Here is a 19,770-nt window from a genome sequence, read left to right as displayed (position 1 = left end):
TTCTCTAGTTAGTGGGTGGCCAGACATAAAAACTTGCAGAGACAAAGACATTAATGGGATGATGCAAGAAGAGAGTTGGAGATTTTTTTTTTTAATCTCCTTTGCACATAGGAGTGACCCTAATCAATGCTTTTTGGGGAATATAAGGAGAATACATCTTGTTGCCTTCTGTAGAATAGAGAACTAAGTAGATATGTTGCCTCTGGGTTCAGTATTTATTTCTGGAAACTCTCTCTTTTCATTTTACTACCATCCTCTAATAAACCAATATATCCACTTTGTAAAATATAAGACTCTGGAGGTATTATATGTGCTTATAAAAACACACTTTTAGATAAATGGTTTTTCTGGTCTTCTAATATTCCTCATTTCCTTCTCATTGATTTTCAAGTTTCAACACAATTTTTTAAAAATAAAGATTTAAACATGAGACAGTAAACCTGGGTAAAGAACTAAGGGATTTTGAAATTCAAAGTTATTATTTCTGTTTTTAGTAGCTGTTCCACCCTTGCAAATATGTATAATAATTAGCTACTATTAATATTCTCTTTTCCCTAATTCATTATAAAATGTATAACTTCAATACAATAATGCAGTACGTTTTTATCATGAGAAATCATAACAATATCTTTATATGTGAACCTGAACTTCAATATGAATTTGTGAGATCTTATTTTTATATTAATGTCTATATTTTGTAATGTATGTGGTATGTGTATATATATGTTTATTTTAGACACATTTGACTGCATTTATATATTCATAGAGATTTATATAGAGGCATTAAAAAAAAACAGGCATAGTCAGTCATGGATGTTCGTTATATATAAAGGTTATTGGGGATGCAAAGATATAAAAGATAGAAGAACCTAGTAATTGCCTTTAAGATCAGAGCACAAAGCATTAGTTTGGATTTTACAAGGCCAGCCAGCAACAAAAGAGCAGTAATTTATGAGCTCAGCGTAAAAGAATAGCATAATTGCATTAAAAATTAATGCTAATGAACACTAAAATGGGGAAGGTGGTTATGATGAAAGTTTGTATTCATCTTTCCTGGTTTGAATGATGGCTAGTGGCTTGATTAATGGCTTAATTTCTATCAATTAGCGGGGGAAAATCTCCTGCGAGACAAGGGTAAATTGAGCATTGAATTACATATCTTGCTTTTGTGTGCTAAGAAAAAAGAGCTGCGTATCTCTGATATTAGCCACAGTGACAAATGTGTGTGCCCTGCGATGTCTGCATTAGCTCTCCTGACAGGCGAGTTGTGTGTGGTTATGGGGTGTTTAGAGATGGCTGGCAGACAGCATTCACTGCAAGTTCCTTAGAAACATACAACTCTTCCATCTACAGAATTTTAATTAGAGTCGATAAGGATTCTAGAATTAAAATGGACAGCAAACAGCAACTGCAGAATCTGTATTCTGACCTTTTAATCTGGTATACATCAAATTATATTCCTTTTTCCTACCCTGTTAAAATAAGAAAACTTCCAGTAGTTTTAGTTTTGTTGAGATTATGAATTCTTACCACTCTATTAAAGTGGATTTGACTACCAATGTTGATTACATTTGCAATAAGCATAAGGCAATAGTCTATATTTTGGGACTATTTAGTGGTTGTTGGTTTAACCAAATTCATGGAAACCATTCTTGTTTTTTGTAACAATTGCTGAACAGTAAATAAAGAGCAACTTAAAGTGACAATTTCCTACTTAGGTTGTTTGCAGGCTTAAGGGAAAAAAACGCTAGGTTTTTAGAAACTTTATTTTTTTAATTCATTTATAAAGGTTTTCTAGATGTGACATATATATATCCCTTTAAAAATTTCAAGTGTTTCACATTTGAAATTCTGAAAACACACATCTGTAATCTAGTTCAAGATAATGCCAGAAGAGTAAGACATTATATAAAATATTATATATATTTATGTATATATGTATCTCTCCCCTACAAATGAAGCTACATTGTATTTTACTGAATGAGTAAGCATTAAAATACAGAATAAGGACAATACCAAGAATATTTATTATTTACTATAAATGGATGGAGTGGTGAAAAAATAAATTGTTGCTTGGCAGGAGTGGGTAAAGAATTCATTTGACTGGAAAATAATGACGAGGTCACAATTCAGGGATTGAATCACAGTTCTACCACCAACTAGCCATGTGGCCGTCACCAAGTTACTTATTAGCCTCAGTTTCTTATCTTTACAATGAGGATAACAGTGTTATTCCTCATTGTCATAATATTTAAATGAGATAATCCATGTGAAGTACTCAGCACAGAGTGCCTTAAATTTCTATTGCTGTTACTATTACTTACTTCTGCTAGCAGAACAGCCCATCTGGCCTTTTAAACAATGACTTAAATGAAAAATTCACTTCTATGACCTTCCCCACTGGAAAGGTATTACATATATCGATGATGAAAACAAAAATTACTGTGGACATATATACACCAGAACAAAACATGTTTGCTTTAAAACATGGTTTCTACCACATAACTGTCATTTTGGGTAGTTTGTGTTATAAGACATCCATTAGGAAGTGAGAAGATCTCCCATTTCTGTCACTGAAGCCTGGGTAACCACGTGTCAGCAAAATACCACTTTCCTACTCAGCCTACAGCATTCAGTGAATCACAGTGGACTCCAGTGTCTTGGTGGGTGATAAAATTCAGCTGGACCTTTTGTGCCTTATCATAGATGTGTGCAGGCCTGTCCTCCACTGCTTCTGCTCCTTCTCTCCTCCTTTGGTCATTTCCACATCCTGGCACACCACAGGTTTACCAGAAGATGTATGAGCTAAAGCCATTTTCTACTTGCCTGAACTCTAAAATGTTGCCAGCTTATTATAAACCATACTGTCAGAAATATACAGATTTATATAAGAACTGTTTAGCCAACTTCCACGTCTTTAGTACTGTTACTAAATTAGCACTTTTGTTTATGCTCTGCTTCCTATATCTGCTACCATTTCTTAAGTGCTTTTAATGTTTCCCTATCCCTGTGCAGAGCACAGGTTATCATCTCCCAGATTTTTGTGTCTTGCTTTTTCATATCATTTTTGCCTTCTGAAATACCACCATGTCAGAGAGTTCTTCTCTGGTTACCCCATCTGAAATAGTTTACTTTCCTCCTTTCTAGCCCTCTAGCCTGCTCTATTTTCCTTGATATTATATTATTTACTTGTTTATTATTTGTCTCCCTCATTAAAACATAAGCTCATGAAGGAAGAAGCTCTTATTCATTTCCAAGTCCTAGTATGGACTTGGAACAGTGTACTAGTGGAACAGTGCCTGGCACATTGAATGTGCTCACTTATTTGAAAAGAGAGGGATGGAGGGAGGGAGGGGAGGGAAGAAGTGAGGGGGGAATCTCTTAACCATCCTATGATGTTTAGGCTATTATTATCTCCATGCCATAGATGAGAAAACGGAGACCGACACTGTTGAACCACTTGCCCAAAGCCACACAGCTAGTACGTAGCAGAGACAGGGTTTAACCCAGATAGCCCAAACCCAGAGCCCTTAAAACTCACCACTGAAAGACATTTAATTTTTTAAGTTACAAAAACTTTATATAATTTGACATTTTCTTCCATGAAGTTTTATTTTTTAATGGTAACTTTACTGCCATTTGATTTTCATATTCAACAAATGTTTATTGACTGCTTACTAAATAATAGAGCGCACTGCACTAAGTTCTGGAGGTGACACAAAGAGGTATGTCCCCTCTAGCTGGGGAGAAGAAGCTTTCATTCAAGAAGAGATTTGCAAGGCAGCATATGCCAAAAGCCAAATGAATTATGCAAGAGGTGGCAAGGGGTGGCATCATCACAAGATGGGCATCAGGCATGGCCTTAAATGACAGGGGGGATTAAGAGAAGGTGAGAGCATTCCAGGTGAGAAGAGCTGAATGAGACATTCAGTGCGGATTTTGTTTTTAATAAAGCCTAGCCTGATGCCCGGTTCACTTTCACTTATTAAAATATTTAACAGAAATCCTTCTTCATTGGTACAGTCACATTAACATTATTCCTATTACTTAATCTAATATAGTAAGCAGTTTAAGGTGAGTTTGTCTTGGATCCCATCCAAAGTGGAGTTGCTTTCAGAGACACTTCAGGAGCCTTGTCAGCATATGTAACATGGTCCTGTAGCATAAGCTTCCAGAAGACTAACAGAAAAGCCCTATTCCACTTAAGAAGTTTTCTCATCTTTTAAATTATTTGTGTATATCAGTTCTGGAAATTTGTTCTCGACAATATTGGTCTCATGAACAACCTCAAAATGTTGGAGCTGGATGGATTTATAATGCTTGCCTTGTATGTGTTCTAAAAGAAACATTTAAAATGTACTGTTTTGAAAGGGAAAACAATTGGATGTGCTCACTTATTTGAAACCTGTGTTCATGAGAAATGTAAAACTTTAGAATTCCAAGTAAGCTTTATGAGATGTTTTGTTTGTTCACAAATTTAATTGAATAGCCAGCTTTACCATACAAATGTATTATTGTTTGCTTTTTTGTTGTTCTTGTAAAGCACTTAAAAATACTTTACATTTCAAAGTTTTTTATTATCTGTCTTGTAACATAAGAAGGAATTTTTTAAATGTTTTTATTATTGACTAAAATTTGAGCTCATTTAATATGAAAATAAGATAATCTTTTGTATTATTTATGTATTTGTAGCAATAGTATTAGTACATATTTTTTTTCTGGAATAGTAACATAAGTAACTCAGTAACTGTGGGGCCAACTGACCCAAATTTTTTGTAACATAAGATGCATTTTAACTTTGGGAAAATTCATAAAATATTAACATTTCAAAGGAGTCAGTTGAAGCTGCTGGTTACTTGTCATGATCACATCTGGGGCAATAGTGCCATCTGCAGTTCCCAGCCCAGCATTACTATTAGAGGAGATTGATTTATGTTTGTAATCTACAAATGCAGTATGAAAAGACTAAAATTTTCTTTTCAAATGAAGATTGATATTGGACCTTATCATCTTTATTTACTAATTTTAAAATTTGTATAACATTTGGTATTTTTAAAGAAAATTCTGTGTTATGAAATGTGAAATTCATTGTCAAATATAACTTGAAGAAGCAGGAGAGCCTAATTTTTATACTATAAACATCAAGAGTAACTAATAAAATTTTTTTAAATTTTTCATCACAAAAGGAAAATGATTTTCTATACTTTAAGTATTGATTGTTGTGGTCTGTAATGACTTGGCTTTCTGAGTCTATTATTTTTTATTTTATTATGAAGTATATATCCCTTCCATTAACATCTGGCAAACAACATATGAAAGTTATTTTATTTACCAGTAATATGTTTATTAAAAAATCATCAAGTACTAATGGTATGTTTCCTTCATGTTTACCATGTAAATGTTTTTAAATATCCTATATAAATTCTCCCAGTAACTTTATTACTTGTCTTTAATTTTACTTCATGGCTAATGAATACAAGATACTGTGTGTGTTGGGCATTTATGCAGCACATACAAACCATAATACATTTTAAATCACATTTTCCCAGTCTTAAAATTGGCACAAAATTGTTAAATGATAAATTGACATGAATAGCTTAAGAAACTGAATTTAAAACAACGTAATATATATTATTGATGTGTGTTATTCTGCTTCCCAAAATGACAGAGTTATACTCAAGACATACATTTGTGGTCATTGACATTAGAATTTTGAGTAAGAAGCAATGTAAAACTTTTTTTTTTTTTTTTTTTTTTTTTTTGTGAGACGGAGTCACGCTCTGTCGCCCAGGCTGGAGTGCAGTGGCCGGATCTCAGCTCACTGCAAGCTCCGCGTCCTGGGTTTACGCCATTCTCCTGCCTCAGCCTCCCGAGTAGCTGGGACTACAGGCGCCTGCCACCTCGCCCGGCTAGTTTTTTGTATTTTTTTTTTAGTAGAGACGGGGTTTCACCGTGTTAGCCAGGATGGTCTCGAGCTCCTGACCTCGTGATCCGCCCGTCTCGGCCTCCCAAAGTGCTGGGATTACAGGCTTGAGCCACCGCTCCCGGCCTTAAAACATTTTTATGTCTATTTTCATACAGGATAGAGCTGAGGTACTGTAAAGCCGAAAATGTAAATCTCTTGTGAATCTTTCAAATTTTAATTTAACATGCTCTTACAACCAGTAAAATGATTCCCAAATTGAAACAAAAAAAGCTATGTTGGTGTATTTTCATATTGTGAGTAAGGCAGACTGGTTTTCTCCTATCTGCTCTGTCACTTTGTTAGTTGTGAAGTGATCTTTAAAGAAGCACAAAGATAATGTTGTTTTTCTGTAATCTTTCTCCTTCTTTCCTTTATAATTTTTCCAATGCTATTTTGTTAAGCATACTGGCTTTGGCAAGCCTCTATGATAACACTTTTATTTGTATTAGGAGCTGGTTGTATGTTCAAATTTAAAGCTACAAACACCGCAAGCTTTAGACATCAAGTACTGTTTGTGAGGTCACCTCTGACATTTAATACTAATGATGTCCTTTGCAATTTCAAATAGAGAATATGTTTAGAGAAAAAATTCAAGAGGTCCAACATTTCATTCATATGATACATCATTCTGAGGTCAGAAATAATGTCTTTTTGTTGGGAATTAGTGACTGTGAAATAATTCCAGTGAAATTAACTAAGACCTATATAGACAAAAGTAGTTTTCATATCGACATTAAAGTTGGATTATACAGACTAGTACCCATTATGACTTTCCTTTGCTATATTAACATTATTATATATGTAATTAATAAAAAATTTATCTGCTTGTATGGGATGTGTTAATATTAATAAATTAGCTGGGCAAAGAATGTTCTCTCATTTCACATGCTCAGTTAGTATATTGCATAATTAAAATCTAGAGGAGCTTTCATTGTATAAAGCATGTGGGACTATTTACTCTTACATGGCACTCTGATAGTGCCTGGTTTTATTATGTGGGAAGATATATTCTTCCAAAGATGGGAGTATTGTCTGTGTTGGCTGCTACTTCCAAGCATTTCATTCTCATGTGGTTATTTCTCACAAGAGAAAAGACTGGTTTCAGCTGTCAGGGACACATCTTCATAAGAGCCATCCCAGAAATAGACTGGAGTTGCACAAGACTGTATCTTTATAAATTGTGATTGGTCAGAAGTTGAGACAAAGATTTTGTCAGATAATATTTTTGTTGAATTTATGAAACCAATTTTCCTTTAATACTCTTTATATTTATCTCTATAACAACATTAAATCTTTCAAGGATAAAGCTGCTACAAAAATTGATGTGCTGCAAAAAACTCCACGTTCGTGTCAAACCACTTATTACTATTGTTAAGTAAATGTGAACTATTCTCCATGAACCCTAAATCCCAAAATTTTTAAGTGCCTTAGCTGAGTATACAATCATTCCTAATTCAACTATGTCTTCACATCAGCTTAAAATGAATTTAAACAGCAAGGGTGTAAGTCATTATGTTACATTTTTCTGCCCAGCTAGCATGTGAAAAAACTGAAATATAAAAATATGAAAATACAAAAATATGAAATTACACATGCACATGGCTGTTTATTAAAGCTGTAACTGTGAAAGCAAAAGACTAGAAACAACTAACCATCCATAGGGCATTAGTGGAAAAAACTATCATCAAACTATGAAATATAATGCTATTCTATTATAAAATAGAATGCAGAACTCTCTTAGCTGCTGTGGAGTAAAAGTGAAGAAATGTTAACTGAAAAAGGTAATATACATAATAGTACATAGTATGCTAATTTTATGTAAGCAAGAAAAGAATATACTTATATTTTCAAAAATAAACAATGGAAGGATAAACACAAACTTAGTAAAAATGGTTATCTCTAGATTGGAGTGAGAACTAGGGACATTCTAGACTTGTGAATGGTGTTTTAAACTTTGACCTTAGAATCATGTAAATATTTTTTGCAACTAAAAAATGAACATTAATCACAAAGCAAGACCTGAAAAATTGTTTCAATTAACTGAAACAAACCTAATTGTATATCAAATTAATAGCATAATTATGCAGAGAATTATTTCATGACTTTAAAGCACAGTATTTTAGCATTTCAGCAGTGGACTAAATCCTAAGGTCAAAGACCATAACAAAATTTTAAACTGTGTTAATACATCTTGTTATTAATAGTAATGTTTGTCCTGTTATTTTGAAATTAATACATATACATATTAAGAAAAACAAATACTTTTGGTCATATCATTAGAACCTAAGATTTTTAGAGTAAGAAAAAGGATATACAAATATAAAATAAAAGACTTTTAAGATCCTAAAATCTTTAATTTGGTTGGTAGTATCAGCATAAACTCATATTAACTGTTTCCTTCTAAAAGCATGTACTTTGTATCTCACATACTGAAGAGGTTCAGAAGCATTGACAATTCAGTAGCAATGAATACCCCTAGTACCCAGATTGTTGTCTGTAAATATTATTCTCCATTATGAAGAGCCTGAGTTCTTTGGAGAAATGGCTGATTTCAGGTCTGGGACAGAAACTGTTCAAGATGATCCTACAACTCTTATTAAGCCATAACTACTGGGGATTATATTGAAAGGCTATAGGAATCAACTTCAAGAGGATCCCACTACCCAAAAATGAAACAATTGAAGCATCAAAATAAGAAAATGACTACCATGGACTGAAGTACATTAAATAAGCAAATATTCATGAATTCATAATGACCATCTTTGGTCACCTTTGGACCAAAATTGATAAAGGGAAAGAATCAAACATCTATTGTGACTTTCCTATATAGGCTGTATTTCACAGTCACTGAATAGTCAATGAGGAAATGTTCTTCATTATAGAAGAATCAGAGCTAATAAATGCAGGAAGAATGATAGAGTATCACCATTTTACAATCTCTAATGAAATAATGGCTCAAAGCAACAAACAGTGTTGCTAATTTGCTAAGTGAAAGATTGATGGGGAACTTTCTGAGGGGTCAGACTGACTCACCTTGTCCCCACTGATCAATCTTAACCACTAAAAGTAGGAAACGTGCATCCTGATATGATGTAATAGGAATGACACAGCATCATTTATGATGTATTCTTCACCAAAAGAAATTGAACCTTAATGTAATTAAGCCTTTGGGTTTCACTAGTGGTTTACACAAAACATGGGAAATAGAGGAACATGTTAAATAATATCATGAGAATAAAATCAGCCAGATCCAGAATCTAGAAATTTTACAAGATACATGATTCAGATTCTTCAGTGAATAAATGGCAATGAAAGGGAAAGGCAGTGGACTGTAAGTGATAAAAGGAGACTTAAGGTACTTATCAACCCAGTGCAATGTATAGACCTTGTTTGGATCCTATTTCAAACAAACCAACTATAAAGAGACTTTTTTACAATCAGTGAAAATCAAATATGGAATATTTATAGATGTAATCAAATTAAGGAATTATACATTATATTTTTAGTTGTGAAAATTGTCAAGTTGTTGTTCTTTTTATTTAAGTTCTTATCTGTTGGAGATGCCTACTAAAATATTTAGGGATAAAATGGTATGATGCCTGGGATTTACTTTTAAATATATCAGATCCACCCAAAAAAATTGAGGTGGATATAGATAGATTGATTAAATAAGAATAACAGAAAGTTAATGGTTATAGAAGCTGAGCATTGCATACAGGTGGATTCACTGTGCCCTTATTCCTTTTATGTGTATTTCCATGATAAAACGTTAAAGTTTAAGAAAAAGCCCCCCCACCAGATTAGCTGAGATCATTATAGCAGTGCCTTCTTAGCAGTGTTTTAGGTTTTGAGTATGAGTCTTAATTCATAGGAATATTGTATTTGTGGATCTCAAAACAAAAGAGTTTCTTGTTGTAGCTTAATTTATAATGTCTTTTTATCCAGTTAAATTTCATAAGTAGTAAAATTTCTTCATAGAAAGAACATTGCTTAGGTATGGCATTATTAACATGCTTACACCAAAATACACTGACATTATACCCTCTTTTTCAGACCAAGCCACCCTGGTAGAACAAGTGAAAAGAGTGAAAGAAATTGAAGCTATTGAAAGTGATTCTTTTGTTCAGCAGACATTCAGATCAAGTAAAGAAGTCAAAAAGGTAAGTTTTTATCCACCCATTATGAGTAAACCTTTGGATTCTATCTGAAGAGATGCTTTATTAATGGATTTTACTTAAATGTGTTTCTTCTAATAGATGAAGTAAAGCAAGAGAGTGTCAGCCATGTTGCTGAGAGAGAGAAAACAAATCAGGGAGACTCACTTAATCACTTTAATACAAGTTTAATTTGTATAAAAAATACTATAAAATGTGTCAGGTGTCATTTTTATTTTTAAATTCACCAAGAAGACAAAATAATATGTCAACAAAATAGTTCTATAACAGTAATGCACATTTCTTAACATACACGGTTTTCTTTTCAAATGTGTACATCTACGTTTTGAATTGACATTGCTAGAGAAAAGTTAGAAAAGGGCTTTAATAATAAAAACTAATACCCATATTGTCACATATATCTTCATTCTTTGCCCAGATGGTTATCATTTATTTGACTGTGGTAAAGGAGCTTTGACTGACATTTTACTTCCATTGAATATTTTATTCTTTCATTCGTTGGTAGGACTGCTTTTAGGAATTAGGTTTCTATTGTAGGAAAAGGTATTCTAGGAAATACATGTATTCTTTAATAACATTCATATAATGAAAATATGGTTATAATTAACACTCTAAAATATTCTCCATCCATAAATTGTATTAATGGCTGTATAATATCCTGTTGATGTCTCCTGACGGTTATTTTTCCTCTGATATCAAATAAGTAGTTTTAACTTCAGAGATTTTAAGTTCATATTTATTATCTTTTTAAAATAAAATTTTAAGATGGAATTACTTGTTAAAGGTTAACATTGTTTTAATACATGTTTCCAAGTCACCCTCTGAAAATATTCTACCAATTCAAATTCTACCCAAAAGTTCAAAGAGATAACTGCCTCCCACAGATATCTTGGTTGGCACCCAATCCTATCAGGTTTATCATGTTTACTGACCTAATAGGGAAAAATTGGCCTGTTTCCATTAGCACTTCTTTTGTTATTAGTGAGATTAAAGTCTTTTCAATTACTACATACTTTTTAAAATAATTTATTCAGGAGAGATGTATTGAGTATATACTACATGTCAGGCGTAGGACCAGATAGCCCTGGATAATCTGTGGTCCTTGTGTTGCCATTTTGTTGATTTCCTTTGAACTTTTGGTAGTTTGCCAGCACAACTCCTAAAAAAATTGGGGCCGTGAAATGAACATTCATAAATATAGTTGCCCATTTTATTTAATCTTATTCTTACATATTATACGGCCATTCATATATCCTAATGGAATTACTATAATTTATTTTAAAACTTGCTTTCGTCATATTTGTTTGTGAAGTTTACCCTGACACCCAGTTTTTATTGGACTCTCTTATGATAAACTAGCATTTTAATTATGTAGAAATGCTTATTCTTCCATAGTCAATACACTGGGTTTTCTACGAAACAACTTTTTCTCTCTTGGTACTAATTGTTAATTTCTCCCTTTAAACTTATTTTCAATTCAATGCCTCCAACAAAGCATGCATTGAAAGGTAGGAAGTAGTGCTAACAGGAGAATATGCTAGAAAACTTCATAAGGTGGCATTTATCTTGGTGAATATACAATAGTCTGAAGTCTTACTGGACTTTTATTAGTCACTACACTTCAGAATGATCAGAAGATCAGTGACAGTCTAACAATGAATAAATTCACACTTGACTGAAATATAGAACAAAGGGACAGTTTATTACTTTAGAAAGTGATATCCCTGCCTAGACTCTAAAATATCTGTATTTGCAATATAAGGCGAGGATTCAGGATGCCCAAGAAGCTGAATTATTTATGAGGAGATTACTTAGCAAAAGGAGGTAAATTATCTTGTGGACCCTTTCATCCAGATCATGGAAAGATATGATGGACTATCCCTGATGCATAGCAAGGATTAACTCACTTGAGGACTGAATTACCCATGACCCTAGTTTCAACGGATTTTTCTCCTGGACAGTTTTGTACACTTTGATATCAAGTTTGTATCCCTTAAAAAAAAAAAGGCTTTTGTATGCTGGCCACCCCTTCAGTTGGTACAGTCTTTGTATAACTGTGTTAATTCCACTAATTAAGCTAGGGAGCTTTTACCAGAAAAGTGGCTATTACCAGTGACATGCTAGACACTGTGTCTCCTGCAACACATATTGATTTAACTAGTTTAACTCTGAAATCGTATTTCTTTTGTCTGAGTTAAGAGGGAATCTGATAGTCCCTGATATATCATTGAGGAACAAAGATGCATCTTGTTTTCAAACTTAGTATGAGTTATTCAACCCTAATGTTTTTGTATCTGGCAGATACCCACCTGTGTTCAAAAGAAGGGTAAATAACCCTATGCAGCATGGTCTTTTGGCCTACTTGAAAGTAGATTTTAGAACTAATTTTTACAAACTAAACCACCAGGTGGCAGCACTACTCAAAGCCAGATATTTGATAGTAGCCATTTTGAGGTTTTGTTTTATAGTCAAGGGAAAATTTTATCTTACAGTTTTTCTCACTTAAATAAAGTAGCAATTAGTGGTTCTCTCTACAAATTTTTAATTGCCCATTATTAAACAATAACTTCCATGCTCTGATCTAACCTCTGAGAGCTTCACCTTCTATTATGTGTAAGTACTTCTCAAAGAAATCATTAATGTACTGTGTAGATAAAAACAAGATGAGATTGCTTGGTTTATATGGTAGAATCTTATCTCTGCTACCTAAAGAGGTGGTGTCCACATCTTTGACAACTAGAATAATAGCACTCCACATCTTTTTAAGGCAGTTTAACATGGATAGTGTCTCCTAGCTAAGCCCTATCACGCCATGGCTAAGATATGCAGAATGACACGCTCTTACAGTCTCCGTAAGGCAGTATAGACTACCAAAAATCAATGTCTTGAACCTCTTGGATTAGCATATTTCCCACTTGCCCTTGTGCAGAATATTGGGCTTTTTAAATGTCCTTAGTTGTATTAAGGGTCAGTATAACATCACTTAGGGCCACAAACCATCTAGGCACAGTGTGTTGGAGACATACAAATGTTTGAGACTTGGTGAAAAAAATTACTGACTCCAAAATGTAACAGTAAAGCTGCCAAAACAAATTGAATAAATATTTAAATATCTATAAAAGTTAATATTATCATTAACATTGGCATCATTAGTTGTTAGATTTAGTAGTCATAAGCATCTTAACATTTGAAAACAATTTGTAGAATAGATTTCTCTTACTTTGTAAGAATTCCTAAACATACATGACTGTCCAGATATCTATCCCTCAGATATCTAGCCCTTTTGTCCACAAGGGAATAAATCTCTCCTATGAATGCTGATCAGCTTCCATTAGAATAAAAACTAAAAAATAAAGTATTTTAATTGAATAAAATACATGCCTTAAAAAAAAAGTGGATCTCAATATCATCATCCCCAAAATAGCTCAGAATTTGTCTCCTCTCAAAAATCCACAGCCACTATTTAAATCCAAATCATCATCTCATTCTTTAACTGTTATAGTAGCCCTCTGGTTGTTCTTCCTGATTTTGCTTTTGCATTTCTCTAGTCCAGGACCCATTCAGCAGCCAAAACAATATTTTTCAAGAATAATTAGACTTTACTGACCATCTGACCATTACAGAATAACTGGTACCAAATTTGCCCTCCCACCATAAACAGCTATAGAACTTGACAAGATGTGTGAGGCATTGTTTTTAGGAATGTAACAATAGGCAGCTCAGGAGGGTGATCCTTTGGAGAAGGGAGATAAAAGGTGAGCCCCACAGTTGCCCGACTTTCTGTCTGAGGTCACTTGCCTGCTATGGTGCTGGGAAGTGATACCCATGCAGAGTGGTGATGTGGCTGTGTTAAGGAAGAAATACCCCAAGTTCTGGCCTGCAGTGTCTCACTGTCTCTTTTGCTCACTATACACCAGCGCGTGTGGCCTTTTTTCTGATCTTCAAAGACACCAAGCTCTTCTCTCTCAGAATCTTTGTCTTTTCCCTCTGACCAGAGATCTGTTCTTCCTCTTCACATGCCTGGCTCCTTCTAAGTCTTCAGGGCTTAAATTTCACCTCCTAGAGAAGCCATCCCTAGCCACCCAATCTAAAGTAGATGTTTTTCCCTTCCTGATCCCCATCATTCTTTGTCAGCACCTTGTATATTCCTTTATAGCACATACTACAATTTGTGATTATGCATTATTTTGGAATTTATTTGTTTATAATCTGTCAACTCCATTAGCAACATATAATTGCCACTTGGGACAGGGACCATATCTATTTGACTCTGCCTGTGTACCCAGTGCTTAGCAATTAGTAGTGCTCAGTAAATACTGGTTAAATAAATGGATCTCCAACTCTAAAACAAATTAACCTACGAATAGTTTAATTCATGCATATTTTATCCTATGTATATTTTTCTTAGTGACATCTGTTTTTGGCTTTGTTCAGAGAAGTGAAGTGTCCAGAAGTAGATAAGTTGAAATAAATGGAAATTGAAAAACAATAGGCGTGGAACAAATGGGTATAAAAATGGCTACATAACAGAATTAATCTCCTATTCTTCTTGTTTTTATTTAATTTTACTTTTTAATTTCAGTTTCTCATCTAATCCACTTCATATTATCCCTGTAACCTTGCTGCTACTCAGTCACTCCCTGGCCTTCTTTCTTAGGGAAGAAGACATTGAAATGTAACTAAGTGAGCAGTACTCTGCTGGCTCCTTCAAGGCAGAAGCAATGATTTATTAGTTGTATCCCCAGCTCTTGGTACAGTGCCTGGCACCTGGTGAACATTCAGTAAAGGTGGAATGAATTGGGAGTCTATGGTTTGCATGATGGTATAAGAAATCCTAGAGTTTCATTTTTTTCCAAAGATACATCATACCTTTTTTTCAAACTTTTATATATATATTTTAATATTTTAAGGAACTCCAAGACAACCTTTGAGTTCATCAGCTGATTAATAGATAAATAAAATGTGGTAGATCCATACAATGGGACATTATTTAGCAATAAAGAATATTGAAGTACTGATACATGCTGCAATATGGATGAACCTTAAAAACATTATGCGGCTGGGCAGTGACTCACGCCTGTAATCCTAGCACTTTGGGAGGCCAAGGTGGGCGGATCACTTGAGGACAGGAGTTCGAGATCACCCTGGCCAACACAGCAAGACCTCGTCTCTACTAAAAATACAAAAATTAGCCGAGTGTGCGTGGTGGTGTGCGCCTGTAATCCCAGCTGCTCGGGAGGCTGAGGCAGGAGAATCACTTGAACCTGGGAGGTAGAGGTTGCAGTGAGCCAAGATCGCGCCATTGCACTCCAGCCTGGGTGACAGAACAAGACTCTGCCTCAAAAACAAAAAATTATGCTAAATGAAAGAACCAGTCATGAAAGACCACATATTGTATGATTCCTTTTATCTGAAATGTCTGGAATGGGCAAATCCATAGAGAAAGGAGATTAATTGTTACCTAGAATGGAAAGGTTGGAATAAATGGGAAATGATTGCTAATGGTATGAGGTTTTGTGAGGGATGATGAAAATGTTCTAAAGTTGATTCTGGTAATAATTGCACAACTCCATGGATATGCTAAAAGCCATTGAATTATGTACTTTAAAAGGGTAAATTGTATGGTATATGAATTCTGTCACTCAATAAGGCTATTTTTTTAAAGATAACCTTTGAATTTACTTTTCATACCTAAAGAGGCCAACTAAATGTTGGATATTTGTTGTAAGCTTGTTTCGATTAATAGAATTTAGATATATGAAATAATGTATCTCTCAATAGTATAGGCACATAAGTACCAATTTCTTAAGAAAAATATGCTCATCATAAGAAATGATGAACGTTTTCTCAGCATTTTTGTATGTGTTATTCCTAAAACAAATACAATATAGTTATTCTTATATTCTATTTCTATATATATAACTGTATTCCTAAATATAATTATTCCTAAAAGAAGCAAATATAAAAATAAAATAACTGTATTTCTAAAACAAACAAATACAAAAGGTAGGGCCTTTTGGGAGATGGGTATCATCTCAAAGGAGACTAATTGAACAGTTATTACTCAAAATCAGAAATATTATTGAAGTGAAACTCTAATTGTGTATTGTGTTGAAATTAATACGTGTTGTTTCTTTCAGTCAGTGGAACCTAGTGAAGTGAAACAGGCAACTTCAACATCAGGACCAGCATCAGCAGTTGCCGATCCACCCAGTACTGAAAAAGAAATAGATCCCAGCAGCATCCCTACTGCTATCAAGTACCAAGATGACAATTCCCTGGCCCATCCAAATGTAATATCCTTAAACTTTACAAATGTCAGTTGAAGTCTAATTTACTGAAATTATTTCAAGCTGTTATCCTTTTGTGCTAACACCAAGAAGACCATTGGAGGAAACAGGTTCATATTCCCTTGGTAAAAGTAGGCATCTGGCCCCCAGGCCATTAGAACTGTTATCTATATTTGAATACAGTAGTGTCCAACTCATGTTGCCTAACTTGTAAACGTATTCTGTCTATGGTTAAGAAAAACAGACAAAGAGAAGCATTTTTTCCTTTTTTTTTTTTTTTAGCTGACTTGATCAGCACCATGAGAAGTGTTTGTTTAAAAATCTAGCACTAAAAGTTCCATTTCTGACTTAGCTCCACTTTGTTCATTATCTGTGAGCACATCACTAACATCGTACTTTGCTGTCCTCTATGAAATGGTGTAATTCTACTGTGTTTTGAAAAAGTTGTAGGAAACAAACTTCACAAATATAAGGTACAAAATTGTTAACCAATGATGTTGATACTAGTAGTTATTTTAATCCAAGAATTTCTGAGCATTACTAATTCCAAATAGATAGTCATCAATTAAGAGGTCATCAAGAGTTAAACAACATCCAAATCTTGTGTTAAGAGATATATTCTACAAAGGTGGGTTCTGTCATATTAGGTCAAATTCAACTTACTGGGAGACAGTAACATTTTTTCTTTTTCTTTTCTTATTTCAGTTATTTATCGAGAAAGCTGATGCTGAGGAAAAATGGTTCAAGAGGTTAATTGCTCTCCGACAAGAAAGACTAATGGGCAGTCCTGTGGCCTAAGTAATATACATATAGTTGGATTGGATTGTCAGCAATAACATTGGAAATTTAGGTTTTTAAATCCCAATATTAACTTTTTACTCTTAAAAGGATTTTTCTGATTATATATAAAGGTAGTCTCATTTCATTTGTCTCTCATGTAGGCTTGAATATTTGTTGATTTGAATTAAATCAAACATTGTGAAAATTAAAACATAAAATTTAAGATTGCATGAAAATGTTATACTGTTAATAAAGCTAATCATAAATAAGTCTGTTAAAATGAATGGTACACAGTAGTGTTTCTTAGTGCAATTCAAAAAATGTCAAGATGTCATTTAAGGACAATTTTGATGAATTATGCATACATAAGAATTGAATTAAATGCTGTAAATATGAGATTTCATCTTCCATATGGTATTCAACCATTTTTAAATATTTTATTTCACCATATTGCAGATTTTTAGGCACAATGAAAAGCACGCTAAACCATATAAGCAGAATGTGCATGTTAAAGAATATATTTATGGGAAAAAAAATTTTTGAAACTTAAATAAATTGATGATTTTGCTTGGAGATCAGCTTCTACTAGATGCTCCCTTGCAACATGTTAGCAGATCTCAGCTTGTTTTAGAAATCATATGTTCATGCTAGACCTAATCAGTTGGCCAAATACCTATGATAGAGAAATCATTTCTGAGAAAACTGATAAGAGCTCTCACTTCAGTCTTACTTAACCCACTGCTATTCCCTGTGGAGAAATCCAGCTAATTGTTTTGATAGGGCTATCTGCCATTGTAGAATACCTTTCTCTAGTAGCTGAATGACAATCAACTGTATGTTCCATACTAAACATGCCAGAGATAGGACTTTTAGGCCTTGCTTTACAAAACTGGTTTTTAACAGCTGACATGAATATTTCCCGTTTCTATTTTCTCCTGTTGTCCAGTCACTCTAATTTAGTCTCTGTGAAACTGTAGCTCAGAACACAAGATAAGCACAAAAAGTCTTCAGGGTAGGACTGCCAACATATAGGACATTTAGTGCCATCTTCTTTATATTTCTGGGACTATTAAAATTCAAATCTCTGTTGAAAATGAAAAATATGAAACAGTTGCAAACAGTATAGAAAATAAATGATGATGAAATACTTGTTTTCATACAAACATGCTTTCCCATTCTAAATAGATGCTAGTTTTCTTTTTCCTTAGCTGCAAATAAAAGTGCCCCAAATGAACCGATATTTGTGTGGTTTTTAATATAGATGTATACAATTTTAGTGACTTAAAAAAGGGGTTACAGTTTGTGAAATATTTTTATTTCATACTTTGTAATAACTTATAAACTATAGAAGTACTACCACCCTATTGGAAAGTATATTTTAGTGGTCTGGGCAAGAATATAGGTTGCCATTTAGGCCACTAATGATTATCCAGAGGACCTGGGCTAGCCAGTTTCCTCAATATCCCTCATCATCTTATCTATAAAACAGTGAAAATCTGGTCTACTTCAAGTATATTTAATGCCAGTGTTCCTCTGTGGCAAGTTCCCCAAATACAGAAGCTTGTACTGTGACAGAATTGTTTTTTGGGATTTTGTTTGTTTGTTTTTTAGATGGAGTCTCACTCTGTCACCCAGGCTGGAGTGCAGTGGCGCGATCTCAGCTCACTGCAAGCTCCGCCTCCCAGGTTCATGCCATTCTCCTGCCTCAGCCTCCCAAGTAGCTGGGACTACAGGTGCCTGCCACCACGCCCAGCTAATTTTGTGTGTGTGTGTGTGTGTTTAGTAGAGACGGGGTTTCACTGTGTTAGCCACGATGGTCTCGATCTCCTGACCTCGTGATCCATCCGCCTCGGCCTCCCAAAGTGCTGGGGTTACAGGCGTGAGCCACTGCGCCCAGCTGAAAATCAAATTTTTTAAATGAACCAAACTATGGTCCCTACAGGAATTCAGTGACTACTTCCCTCCTCCCTGGTTTTCTACATGATTCATTTTTATATATTATTAACTTCATTTACCTGCATGCCTATCAAAGACCACAATATTACCACACAAGCCAAATCAAATTTAATGAAAAGGACTGCATAGAACATGATCAAACATATTGCCTAACTCAAGCTAGCCTTCTTTAATATACTTGTATAGTGAGTCTATAAAGCAGAGTAATTCCTTTCATGTCACTTGATTAATAATAATTTGGATGTACATGAGACCTTAAGTGTTTTATGAAACATTGATTTCTTAAGAAATGATGGATACTGATAATACAGGTTGAGTTTTCATTTCTGACAACTAAGTATATTCTCAAGGAAAATGAAATAAGAACATTTTTCCTGGCACTCTAGTTAAGAGGAGGCAAAGAGCTAAAGATATGAGCACAGAATACTTTGAATCATTCACCTCCTTTGCTTCATCATCCTAACATGTGAAATGAGGATACTAATTGCAGACCTGCCTACTTTGATTTTTCAGTAAAATGATATAAAAGAAAGCCCTTCATAGAAACTTCTGCTATTTATGCCAAGGGAACATTTGACGTGATAGACATCTTAGTGAAATGTGG

The 19,770-nt window shown here is 34.1% G+C and overlaps 1 protein-coding gene across 1 annotated transcript in view; it reads left to right on the top strand.

The window, feature by feature from the left end:
• RSRC1 (arginine and serine rich coiled-coil 1) overlaps positions 1-18,444 on the top strand; it is a 445,722-nt gene extending 427,278 nt beyond the window's left edge. Inside the window, exons 9-11 of the mRNA XM_017955757.3 lie at positions 10,019-10,125; positions 16,281-16,433; positions 17,136-18,444. Coding sequence (XP_017811246.3) covers positions 10,019-10,125; positions 16,281-16,433; positions 17,136-17,228 — 353 coding nt within the window. The 3' untranslated portion in view covers positions 17,229-18,444. The remainder of the gene's footprint in view (positions 1-10,018; positions 10,126-16,280; positions 16,434-17,135) is intronic.
• The last annotated feature ends 1,326 nt before the right edge of the window (positions 18,445-19,770 follow it).

This window comes from Papio anubis, chromosome 2 (genome assembly GCF_008728515.1).
Source record: "Papio anubis isolate 15944 chromosome 2, Panubis1.0, whole genome shotgun sequence".
Classification (NCBI taxonomy): domain Eukaryota; kingdom Metazoa; phylum Chordata; class Mammalia; order Primates; family Cercopithecidae; genus Papio; species Papio anubis.
This window is presented reverse-complemented; position numbering and strand designations above follow the sequence as displayed.